Source organism: Callospermophilus lateralis, chromosome 14, assembly GCF_048772815.1.
Source record: "Callospermophilus lateralis isolate mCalLat2 chromosome 14, mCalLat2.hap1, whole genome shotgun sequence".
NCBI classification, from domain to species: domain Eukaryota; kingdom Metazoa; phylum Chordata; class Mammalia; order Rodentia; family Sciuridae; genus Callospermophilus; species Callospermophilus lateralis.
The window spans coordinates 7,705,436-7,717,685 of NC_135318.1; the positions used below are offsets into that span (position 1 = coordinate 7,705,436).

The window sequence follows — 12,250 nt, forward strand, 5'->3', positions numbered from 1 at the left end:
CCCACTCTCCTGATAAGCCACACAGCCATTGTCCAGCTGCCACAAATCAGGCCTTGCACAGGCCTGAGTCCAGTTAGGGGGAAGCCAGTGATGGCCAGCTTTCCAGAGCCCACAGAATGCTCCTCTTGGTGTGAACTGCTGTGTCCAGCTGGAGAGGGTGGGGAGCTTTGTGCAGCTAATGATGTCACTGTCACTTGGGAAAACTCCTGGGACATCTGAGCCCAAACTCTATGAGCATGAAGCTACCAAAGCTTCCAGGAGAGCAGAAAAGCAGTAACAATGTAACAACCATGACAGAATGGCACCGGCTAAACTTTATTGAGTGTGGTTATGCCCAGGGGGTGCTGTGCTCTTTGACGGTAGCTGTCACTAAGAGGTGGGCTCTATCTTTGTTATACAGAAGGGAAACTGAGGCCAAGAGGTGTTATGTGACTTGCCTGCAGGCTCATGGCTGGTAAGTGGCAGAGCTGGGGTCAGTGGAGTCCCTCTGGTTACACAGTGGAGATGATTAGTGATGACGGGCCTCGTCTGATATGCAGGTGACGGGCACTCAGCCATTCTCTCTCTCTGCTCATTCTTGTATCTCATCCAGATCAGGGGATCGGGAGGATCCCCAAGGCCTGAAGCTGTACCCACTGGGGTGGGACTCTGGGGCTTCCGGGGGCAATGGCTCCATGGGACGGTGTTGGCGACACAGGGCACTCAGGGACTCCAGGAAGAGCTTTCTGAAGGAGGAGGACACGGCGTTGTACAGGACAGGTGTCACTGCGGAGCTGACGTAGAAGAGCGTGTTGGTCACCATGTAGAAGTAGTGATAGAAGTCATAGAGAGCGCTGGAAGAGAAGCCCAGAGGCCTGGTTAGAGGGCCTGTCGCTCCTCACACCCTGCCAGGGCCTGTCTCCTCCGGGCCCAGGGAGGAAGGCCTGTTTTTTGGCTGCCAAGAAGCAGGGTTCCGTCCCCACCAGATGCCCTTGGCCGAGGTACTCCACCTTGCTCTATAATTTGCCATCTCTGGCTGAGTTCCTGACCTACACAGTGAGGATGAACCTGGCGAAAGACAGGGAGTATCCATCCAGGCCACTGAGATGCTGGGAGCCCGAGGGAGTGGATATGGTCAGAGATGTGGCGTCACTAAGTGCTGAAAGTCTCTCTGAGAAGAAGAGAGCTCCCTGTTGCAGGAATTGTTTGCAGTAGTAAGGGCTTGGCCACTGCGTGCGTGAGCACATGTGTGTAGAAGGGGTGCAGAGGGCTCCGAGAAGCAGGCCTCAGTTGACACAGCTATATCCTCAGGGCCTATGTGGGATCTTTACTCTGTTGGCTTGCACTTATAATCAGAGGCATTGTGGTTTCTAAAAGGAAGAGAATGGATTTTCTCTTTTCCAACTATGTCATAAAAGGGTGTGCACGTCCTGGTCTCTGTCTCAGGAGCCTTTGTTAGCTCAAGGAACCACATCTGTAGTCCTCCGCTGCCTGTGACTTTGTATGACCATGGCCTTCACCCCTGTCCCTGGCCTGCAGGCTTCTGTCCACCCTAGAGTCAGGATGCCCATAGCTATGACTACCACCTACAAGGTTTCTCACTCACATGGCCCCACAGGGACAGAAGTGTTTCTAGAAAATACTGTGACTCTCCCCCCAGTTGGGAGACTAAGAGTGCAGGGTGGGCAGGACCATCTGGAACACAGGCCAGAGATCCACAGGTCCTTTCAGAAACAGAGGGTCTCTCTGGGGAGCAGCGGCAAGCCCAGGCACAGAGGAGTGCTGCCATCCCTCCCACCGTGGCCAGGGCTGCCCACCACACTTACTCGGTCCACGCCTCGTCAGAGACGTAGCAGTACATGAGCCTGCGGGCGTGGTATGGCATCCAGCAGACCACATACACAGCCACGATGGCTCCTGCAGGGCAGGGGGACAGAGAACAGGAGAAAGCCAACACATTCTCAGTTGCACCGTCTCCACGGGAAGAAGACACCCAAGGTGACAGCAGCCTTTCCCTGTGACTTGTACCTGGAGTCAGGGGGCAGGGAGAGAACTTGGCCATTACCTGATACACTCCTATCTGAATTTGTTCTTGAACTTTGTACCACCAAGTTCTCTGGGTCAATGTCCACTTCAACCATGACCTGGACATGACATGCTTCCAGAGGTACCCCCCTCCCACCCCGCCGCTGCAGCTCTCAAAATGTACTCCCAGCTCAGGGCCACATAGTTTTACCTGGTTGGTAACTACATTCACCGCAGAACTCAAATGTCCTTCCAGCCGTGGAAAGACCCTCCAGGTTCTGAGGGATAGATGGCACCACCATCCACCCAGCGAGCCACGTGCCACAAAGTCCTCTTATCTATCTCCTCCTAAATCCCATAGATTAGAGAGCTCTCCTCACCATCTTTCTCCATCCCTGTTGCTACCACCCAAGAAGCTCTGTCTCCTTCTCATTGGACTCTGACAACTGTTTCCTAAAGGCCTACCCTCTCCCTCTTCTCCTCGCCCCTGCTCCACTGGAAAACCCGTTCTCTAGGCCACTGTGGGCCCAGCAGCCACCATGAGAAGCCTGTAGAACTGCAGGACCTCGGGCCACTCCAGACCTGGAGTCGGAATGTCTGGGTTGGCCCTGTGCGCTCTGGCTCGCTCCTGTGTGCAGGAGTGTTGGAGAAGCACTGTTGTGTCCATCCTCCAAAGAGCCACCAGGGCAACAGATCTCAAAATGTACTCTCCCCTGTCACTCCTGGACAGCGACTCCTGATCTCTGCCCACCATGTTTAAAGCAGAGCCTGACACCTTCAAGTGCTGACTCTGCTACTTATCACATGCATCGCACCCAGCTCCTGATCTCTGTCCATGCACAAGACCTGGATGTCACTGAGGGCACAGATCTAGCTCCCATTCAGTCCTTCCACACCTCAGTTTGTGCCTGGGGAGTAGCAGGTGCTTGAAGAGACCTGCTTTCCTGTGCTTTTTAAAGTTCCCATGCTAGATTGTCCCAGATCCTCATAAAAACAAGCACGCAAGCAAAGAGAGCAGTGTTGTAGGAGGGAAAGGGGAGGGTAAGGGGGGCTGAGTTTGGGGACCCAGTCAGTCTGAGGGTCCACACTTCCGAGCATGTGTTCTTTCACTCTAGCTGCTCCTTGGACTCATTCATGCAGCTCAACCTCCAAACAGAGGCCAGGTCTCTGCTTGTTTGAGTATGCAATTCCTGGGGCAGATGAGGACTTGCATGAACAAAGTTCCCACTTCTTCCTTTAATATCTCTCTGATGGGCTGCGGGTATGGCTCAGTGGTAGGGCACTTTCCTAGCAAGGCCCTGGGTTTAATCCCCAGCACCACAAAAAAAAAAAAAAAAAAAAAAAAAAAAAAAGGGCAGGGGGAGTGTAACATCCCTCTGAGCCTTTGCAGGAAATCTCAGCTCCCCTGAGGCATAGGAAAAGGAAGTCTAGGAAGGACAGTGACTTGCTAGGTCACCTGGTCAGGACCTGGTGGAGGCAGCCCTGGCACCCAGACCTCTCTCCCTCGGGAAGTGTGACAGAGGACTTAACTGAGAACCTGGACGCTGTGCTGGAGGCTGCGAATCTGGCCGGCATCCTTGTGTCTCACCAGGCTGGGGTGGCTCCCAGGGGAGAGGGTCTTCCTCCATGCGATGAAGCCCAGGAGACCCTCCTCGCTCAGTAGCTCCAGGCGGCTGGGGATGGAGTTGCCTGGGGCAGAAGCTGATGGCACCTGGGAGTAGAGGGCCATCAGGTGGCTCACGGTGACCCCATTCAGGAAAGTGGTCAGTGCCAAGGGGAGCAGGAAGGACACCAGCACATTCACCTGTGGAGGCAATTCCAGGGTCACGGAGGCAGAGCTCTGGGCACCAGGGGGCGCCCAGCCCAGAATTTGCATCTGTAGAATTCAGGGCCAAAAGGGCCAGAAGATGAGGCTGGGGTATGCTCAGAAAGCTGGGAGTGAGCAATGAAAAGAGAAGAGATAAGGACCTTGTGGGTTCATTTAGGATGCTCAGCATCATTAAATAATAGGATTCTAGAGAGGAAAAGGATTCAGAAAACAAAGGAAGGACATTATATGGAAAATTCCACATTCAAAAAAGTTTTCCCCAAATTGAGCAATCTGAGCTTCTAGAATGAAAGGTTGTCTGAGTACCAGAACAATGTCCAGAAAGAGACCCACACTGAGGTTTCTGTGGACCTAAGGAAAAGCTGAAGTCAGGTGCAGTGGTCCACACCTGTAATCCTAGCAACTCTGGAGGTTGAGGCAGAAGGACCATGACTTTGAGGTCAGCCTGGGCAACTTAGTGAGACCCTGTTGAAGGAGGAGGAGCAGGAGAGGAGCTGGAAAAAGACTTGGGCACCCACTAGAGGAGCCAAGGGCAATGGAGGGAGTTCCCAGGCGCCCTCTTGTGCAGGAGCCTGGAGAGCCACCAGGTGGAAGGGAGCAGAAGGAGAGAGGGCTCTCGGGAGGAGGACAGAAGAATAAAAGATGAACCTCAGAGGGCATCTGAAGGGTCTGAGCATATTGAAATGGCCCTTACTCTTCTGGTTAAAGAATTTGAAAACAAATTAGAAACAGATGCATAGAAAGTTAAGCAAATGAAATAAAAGACTACAGTACGAAGGTCGAGGAAACAAGGCCGCGCCAGAAGGAAAATACAAAGACGACAGACAGTGCGGCTCACTGAGAAGAATATTTACATAGCCACAAGGGGACCTACGCAACAGATCCAGCAGTGACACGCTTCTCCTGGAGGGATGGCAGGGCTGTGTGAGTGTGTGGGCATGGAGGGTAGGAACATAAGCACATCTTGCTCATCAGCCACAGGTAGAGGTCTGTGGGAATAATGCAAGGGAGCCCTCTAGGAGCATAGCAGAGGGCAGCAGGAGCCCCAAGTGTTAGCACCCTGACCACAGACATCGAGGCGGAGTGTGGCTGCTGCTTCACATCACAGGCCTTGATTTATTATTTGACTATTTTTGTACTTAGGAAAAAATGAGTTTATTACATAATACCCTGTGTTTTAAGTGTTTATTTTTTAAAACAACTTTTTTTTTTGTTTTGGTTAAAGCACAAGAGTATGTTTATTATTCAGTATATATTATTGAAACACAATAGTATGTGTTCCAGGTTTCCCTCTTCAATTCTAAGGCTCTCTTACTCCTTTCCTTTTGCAAGACTTCAGAGATCTGACGATACTTTAATACCAATTTTAAACAGATTTCACGTTAGTGCAGACTATTTGAATTGGGCAGGGTGCCTTTTTAAGGAGCTCCCACTCCCGCTTTCTTATCTTGCTCACAAATCAGCAACACCATGGGAAGGATAAACCTATACTTTGCTGAGGAACTGAACGGACTTATATCAACAGCAACATATTTAATTGCTATCAAATTGTCACTTTTATACTGGTCAACACACAAAGCGAAAGTAAAAATGTATTCATAAATTAGTTCTTAATTATTGGGAAAATTATGATTCCCATAAATCTTTCTGGAACAACTGTATAGCTTTTTGTACTTTCAAAAACCATGAGTTTTTTTGGGGGGGGTGGAGGGGATGGAACTCACTCATTTATGGACAACAGATCAACTCACTGATAAGACATTGAAAAAAAAAAAGTGAGCCAAGATAACCCTAACTTGGATCTGGTTATTTTGTGTTAACGCATCCTGTATGTCAAAAGTTAAACTTCTCTTTACATGCTAGTTGCGGAACAATGGTGTTACTTTGAGAGAATCTGCATCGTATAAGGTCAAGAGATGGCTCCCAGTGCATCTTATGGCTGTGCTGCAGTGGCCTCTTTGCCCCATGTCCAGGGAGCTGTGTAGGCAGAACATTCCAACCCAAACTGTGCAGGTCCATGTCATTTTTAAAGTCCAGCTCCAAAACAGGGACAGCCTGGAAGCCACTGGCCTAGTCTGTAACAAGAGGCAGGACCTGGCATTTGGGGCATTTGGGCACTTGGTTGTCCAGGTCATTGCCATGCCTCGCCTGGCCTAGCAGGGAGCTGCACAGTCAGGCCTGGGCAGCAGTGCTCTGGCTGTTCCCTGGCAGCTTGGAACCACGTGGAGGCTGCTAGGGGTACACGAGTGTTGGCCATCCTCTGTGCTTGCTAAGAGGTGCTTGGGCCAGAGCAGAGACCAGCAGCACATGGACAGGATGGCTGAAGTGTGAGGTCATGGCTGGTCCACCTGATGCAGTGGGAGGGCTGTATTTGCATGGGTCAGGTTATTTTTTTAAAATTGCTCTGCTCCTGGGGTTTTGGCTTTTTTTTTTTTTCTTTCCTAGACCTTTCAACTAGACCTTTTACCCTTTGCCCAAATTTTCTAAAAATGAGAACTGCCCAGTCAGTTCTGAGTCGATTATATTTATAGAGGCTAGAGTAAGTGCCTTCTGAAGTGAGTGGAGTGTTCTCTTTGGGTTGTTAACTGAGAGTCTTTCCATATTCTTGCCAAGACTGCGATTGGTATATAAATTCCCTTTGAAATCCTTTACAATGTTGAGTGTTCTGGCCTCCTTATTGTATCTGCACAAAATCCCATCAAACTGGATGTTCCGTCCAGCTTTTCATGGGGATGGAGATTACTAGATTTGATGATAATAAATATTAATTCTGACATTGGTAGCTCTGTAAACACACATCCTAAAGTCCATGTATCAGCAGCTTTGGGACAATGCCTTGTTCTAAGTATTCTGGGACTTCAGCACCAGAATGTCACAACTGTTGGTTCTAAAGGTTCCAAAGACACATGAAGAAAAATAAGTAAAGCCCATGTTGGCAATCTGGACTCTTCTTTGCTTGGCACCTTCACCCATAATTAAAACATTTACATGTTCTATATTCCTATGCAATGCCCATTAGCACATAGGTAGCAAATGTCACCTAGAAGCTGATGTAATAAAGACTTCATTCTCCCCAGGGTAACTGAGCTGTCTTGGGGTTAGAAGTTTCCTGACACTGAGTTCAAGCCAGAGCTCATGCAGAAGCCATCCTTCCCTATCAGTACGAGACAGAAACACTTTTCAAAGAGAAAGAGCATTTGGTTGCTCAAAATCCTCGGTTACTTTCTTCTTGGCTTTGTAGACATGACCCTGCATGTCTCAGCCTGCTCTGCAGTACTTGTATTCAAACAGGTCCTCAAAAGGCTCCTACCTGCTGGACAGATTCACTCTAAAGTGGCAGTCCACTTTCACAGCCTCAGAGGCAGGGAAGCCAGGCCAGGAGGCTGAGGCAGAGCATGAAAAGCCATTTTCTGGGTATGTACACCTGATCATATTTAATTATCAAAGGGGATGCTGGGGTCCTGTCCTTGCCAGGGGGACAGACCTGAATGTGCAAATCCTACTCATAGACACACGGACATCATTTTTTCTGAATCAGGGATGCTGCAAAGACAGCAAGAGGTGGAAGGACTCCCGGAGCCATGAGTACCTGACTCTGTCCCCAGGTCCCAGGCCTGCCCCATCATCCTTGCCCCAAATTCCTTTTAAAAGAAATCCACAAACAAAGGAAGAAACAGTCATCAACCATCGCTGCCTTATCCCTAGAGGAAAGTCCTGGGTTCAAGGAAGTGGAAGCATGTGCTCCACTGGGCTTCCAGGAAGTGTTAGGCCCTTGTTAGTCCCCAGAGCCTTCTGATTTCTCCCGAATGAAGAGCAGGTCCCCTTCCCCACCCCGCCTCCTGGGAGGTTGGCTCCAGAGCGGTGTGATTATGGTGATGGTGGTGAGGGGCATCTTCTGAAGCATGGTGGTCAGGAAATCTGCATTTTTACAGGCTCCCCAGGAGATTCTTAGGCCCAGTAATGTCTGCGCACCACTCTTGTAAGACTGGGAAGAACGCAGGCTTTGGGAGTTAATTTTGAGTTCAAATTTGTACTTTTCTCAATGCTTGTCTTGGCCAACTCTCTCCCCAAGTCTTTTGTAAAATCGGATGGTAACTCCATTTTGTAAAATAGCGTTGAAACCCTCTGCCCCTCCAGGGGAGGGGCGGGGACAGTTCCCTCCCCCAACCCCACCCACTTACCTGGATGAAGACCTGGAGTGTGGCGCGGCTCACCAGCACCGTGCACACGCGCGAGGAGGGCTCTGGCTCTCCGCCCAGCGTCTCCAGCTCGTGCTTCTGGCCCATGATGATGGCCATGGGCAGGGCGAAGCCCAGAGAGGCAGCCCAGACCAGCGACAGCAGGCGGCGGGTGCGCCGCGGCGTCAGCAGGCGGCGGGCACGCAGGGGCTGGCACACGGCCAGGCAGCGCTCGGCGCTCAGACTGGTCACGCTGAGCACCGTGGCATAGGCGCACAGCTCGCGCACGAAGTAGTAGCCGCGGCAGCCCAGGTCGCCGAAGACCCAGGGGTAGTGGAACCACACGAAGTTGTAGAGCTCCATGGGCACGCTGACCACCAGCAGCAGCAGCGCGGAGAGCGCCAGGCTGAGCACATGGTAGCGCAGGCGCCCCGGGCGGCCGGCCCGCGCCTTCAGCACCACGTGCACGGACAGCGCATTGCCCGCGGTGCCCAGCGCGAAGATGAGCGAGTAGAGCGCGGTGAACAGCACCTTGGCCCAGAGGCGCGTGTCCACGCCCAGCCGGGCGTCCAGGCTGAGCCCCGGACTGGGGCTGGACCTCGGGGACCGCGGGCTGCTGGTCTCCATCCGGCTCCCGCGGCCTGCGCTCCCTCCCTCTCTCTGCCCGGAGCCTGGGCGAGCTGCCCGGTGAGCCAGCGCCTCCTCCCCTCTGCGAACCTCCAGAAACGGGAGGACACGCCCCTGAAGGGAGTTCCTGAGCCAACGCGGGACAGTGAGCTCCAGCTTCTCAGTTCTGTTCAACCTGGGAGAGCGCGCGCCGCTGGAAAGGGGAACCTTCCGGGGCAGACTTATTATGAGTTGGGTGACCCCACCGCTTACTGCTGTGTGTCCTTGGGCTGTCCCCCCCCGAGTTTCTGCTGATTTCCTATCATCGCATGTGGTCAGACTGGTTGTGGGTATATAAAGGAACCCTAATACCTTACTCATTTCTCTGTTGTGGGGCCGGGAGGCTGAGATCGGGTGCCAGCAGGGGGGGAGTCCCAGGAGAACTCTCTTCTGGCTCAACAACTTGTCATCTTCCTTTTGTATTCTCACATGGCAGGGAGAAAACCGGAGAGCTCTCTGGGCTCAGGAAGTTAGGCTTAACTTCACTGGAGATTTACAAATAATCTTGGTGTGCCTCATTTTCCCATCTCATAAAACAATGAAATGGAATTAGATTATTCCCCAAAGTGGTATGCAGATCTCTAGGGGTCTACAACCTCTTCCCAAGGGTCTGCAAAGTGAAAACTATTTTCTCAGTGACCCTCAAGCATGGCCATTCCCTGTGCTGGGGGTCACACTGATTGCCACCTGTGATGGTGCAAGGCTGCAGGTGCTCCCCTTGAACTGTTCCAGACGCCATGCTCTTTATCACAAGGACTTGCCATCTAAAATATCAGGTGGGCTCCCATAAGGATACTCCTTTCCTTGATGAAGCAATAGAAGTTATTAATTTTATTAAGCCTTGACCTTTGAGTGCCCATCTTGTCGATGTTCTGTTTGTGCGCTGGGAAGAACGCACAGGGCACTGTGCAATGGCTGTCCCAACCGGAAGAACTTGTGCTCTCTTGTCACAAGGTGCACTGATGTTTTTTTCCCCGGAGCACGATTTTCACTTGAAAAAATGGACAACAAACTTTAGTCATTTAGAGCTAGGTAATTTGGAAAATGTTTTCTCAAAAATGAGTGCAGTCGACCTGGCAGGGAAAACCACAGCACGTATGTTGCTAAGTTAATTTGTAATACTTGAGCTTCCGGCCCAGCAGAAATCAGAACTTTGGACTATTGTATGTGTCACCACGAGCTTGATGTTTTCCAGTATTCAAAGCCTCTTCTTATAACCATGTGATATTAAAACAATGTGATTTTCATAAAATATGTAAAGGAATGTATCAACATTTGGGAGATCTTCATACCTCTGTGAGCCAGCATTCTACAGATGTTACAAAATCATGCATGGGTAAAAGATGCATTGAAAATGGAAAGCTGATCAATGGGTTTGAATATAACCAGTTATGGAAAATTCATTGATATATTTTCAGTTTCCTATTGTAACAATGTTTAGGAAAATGCTGCTATTCAAAGTGGTATAATATTAAATACCCACAACTCTTTGGAAGGTTATTAAAATACTCTCCTCTTTTCCAACTACATGTTTGTGTGTGGATGAATTTTCTTCATATACATCAGCCAAAGCAACATATCATCATAAATTGAATACAGAAGCAGATATGATGACCTGGGTCTTAAACTGGACTAGACATTAAAGACATTTGCAAAATTCTGAAGCAATGAATTATTCCTCCTTGCTAGTTTTATTTGTAAATATGGCTATTTTATATTGACAAGTAATAGATTTATTATTGTTATTTTAAATTAACTGACAAATATTTTTAAAATTTCTGTTTGAATTTCCAATGGTGTAAACTTTTGGTTTTAGTACCCCTTCACACTCTTAGAAATTATTGAGAAATCCAAGAACTTTTATTTATGTGGATTATACCTATCAACACTTATAATATTGTATTAGAAATTAAAACTGAGAACTCATATTTAAAAGTTTGAGAACTTTGGGATTAAATTTATACTTCCATCATGTTTAAAGATTTCACATGTGTGAAGTTCATGGTCAAGGGGCACATCATCACTAGAGGCCAAGACCTTGTCATGTGACACAGACTGCCACCCACTACATCACCAAAGTCCTCTCTAACCTGCTTCTTTTTACCTAGTGCATTGTGTCCACTTTTCAATAAAAAATCACAAGTCACATTAAAAGGCAAAAACCACAGTTTGCAAAGAATGAAAAAGTATTAGAATAAGAGATTGCAGAGATGTTGGAATCTTTAGACCAGAAATTTATGAGAAAAACAAAACTATGATTAATATGCTAAGGGCTTTATTGGAAAAAGTAGTCAGCAAGAAAAAATGGATGGGCAATTAAAGCAGAGAGATGGAAATTCTGAGAACCAAAAAGTGCCAGAGATCAAACACATTGTAACAGAAATGCAGAGTGCCTTTCATGGGCTCATCAGTAGACTCAACACAGCTGAGGACAGAATCTCTGAGCTTGAAAATATGAAAGCAGAAATTTCCCAAACAGCAAAGCAAAGAGAAAAAAGACTGGGGGGTAAAAACTCAGAATAGGATATCCAAGAAATGTGGGACCACCACAAAAGGTATAACACTGCATCATGGGAATTCCAGAGGGAGAAGAGAGAGGGGAATGTTCAACTGGGAATTTTCCCACATTAATGACAGGCACCAAGCTGCAGATGCAGGAAGCTCAGAAAATATCAAAGACACATGTCAAAAAGCAACTCTTGCACATATCATCTCCAAACTGCCAAAAATTGAAGGTAAAGAAAAATCTTGAAAGAAGCCAGAGGGGAATAAAATGCTTCATCTGCAGAGAGCAAAGATATTTGACTTCTTTTCAGAAACCATGCAAGCAAGGGGAGAATAGAGGGAAATATTTAGTATTTTGAGAGGAAAAAGAAAACACCAACCTAGAATGCCGCAGTCTCTGGCTGGGCGCAAATCACGAGCCACCACACAGCTTGTAGATTCAAACAGCAATTCTTTATTCCTGATCTCACACCGGCCGTCTACAAACACGCTCTGGGGAAATCCACGTTCTCTGCCCAAATCCACCACTCCACTGGGCTTCTATCTCCCAAATATACTGTCTGACCCTAAGAACTCAAGAGGAACTCTGGCAGCAGGATACGCCCTATTCTAAACGGGGAACACCCTAATCTCCTATTATGCTAAACCTGGGACACCCTAAACACGGATCCGCCCTGGTCCTTGAGCAAGGTCACCTTTCAGGAGTCCTTCCACTAGACAGCATGGGAGTATGCTGTCAAGGAAATTGTCATACCTACTTGGCTGATGGCTCCCAGCACTAGAATACTAGGTTCTGAAAAATTATCCTTCAAAAGTTTCAAAGAAATAAAGACTTTCTCAGGGAAACAAAAATTGAGGGAAATTGTCCACAGACCTGCCTGGAAAGAAATGTTCAAGGAAGTTCTTTAGTGATAAGGAAAATGACGTAAGTCAGAAACTTGGGTCTACAGGAAGAAGAGAAGAGTCTGAGGATGAATAAGTGGAAATAAAAGAAAAACTCCATTTTTCTTATATTTTAGTTGATTTAACAAATAGTGTTTTGTTTGAAATAATAATAGCAAAGATGTAT

General features: G+C 48.4%; 1 protein-coding gene across 2 annotated transcripts; it reads right to left on the minus strand.

Moving 5' to 3' along the window:
• Window positions 1–487: 487 nt before the first annotated feature.
• Window positions 488–8,637, minus strand: Ntsr2 (neurotensin receptor 2). Of its 2 annotated transcripts, none has more exons than XM_076833094.1 (4): window positions 8,014–8,637; window positions 3,535–3,808; window positions 1,806–1,896; window positions 488–833 (listed from the first exon to the last, which is right to left on the minus strand). In XM_076833094.1, exons 1-4 carry the CDS (start codon window positions 8,635–8,637, stop codon window positions 572–574), a joined length of 1,251 nt encoding a protein of 416 aa, XP_076689209.1. In that variant the 3' UTR covers window positions 488–571. The 2 variants fall into 2 exon arrangements, with proteins under 2 accessions (XP_076689209.1, XP_076689210.1); XM_076833095.1 differs by having other exon boundaries at window positions 701–833; window positions 3,593–3,808.
• Between the last annotated feature and the right edge of the window lie 3,613 nt (window positions 8,638–12,250).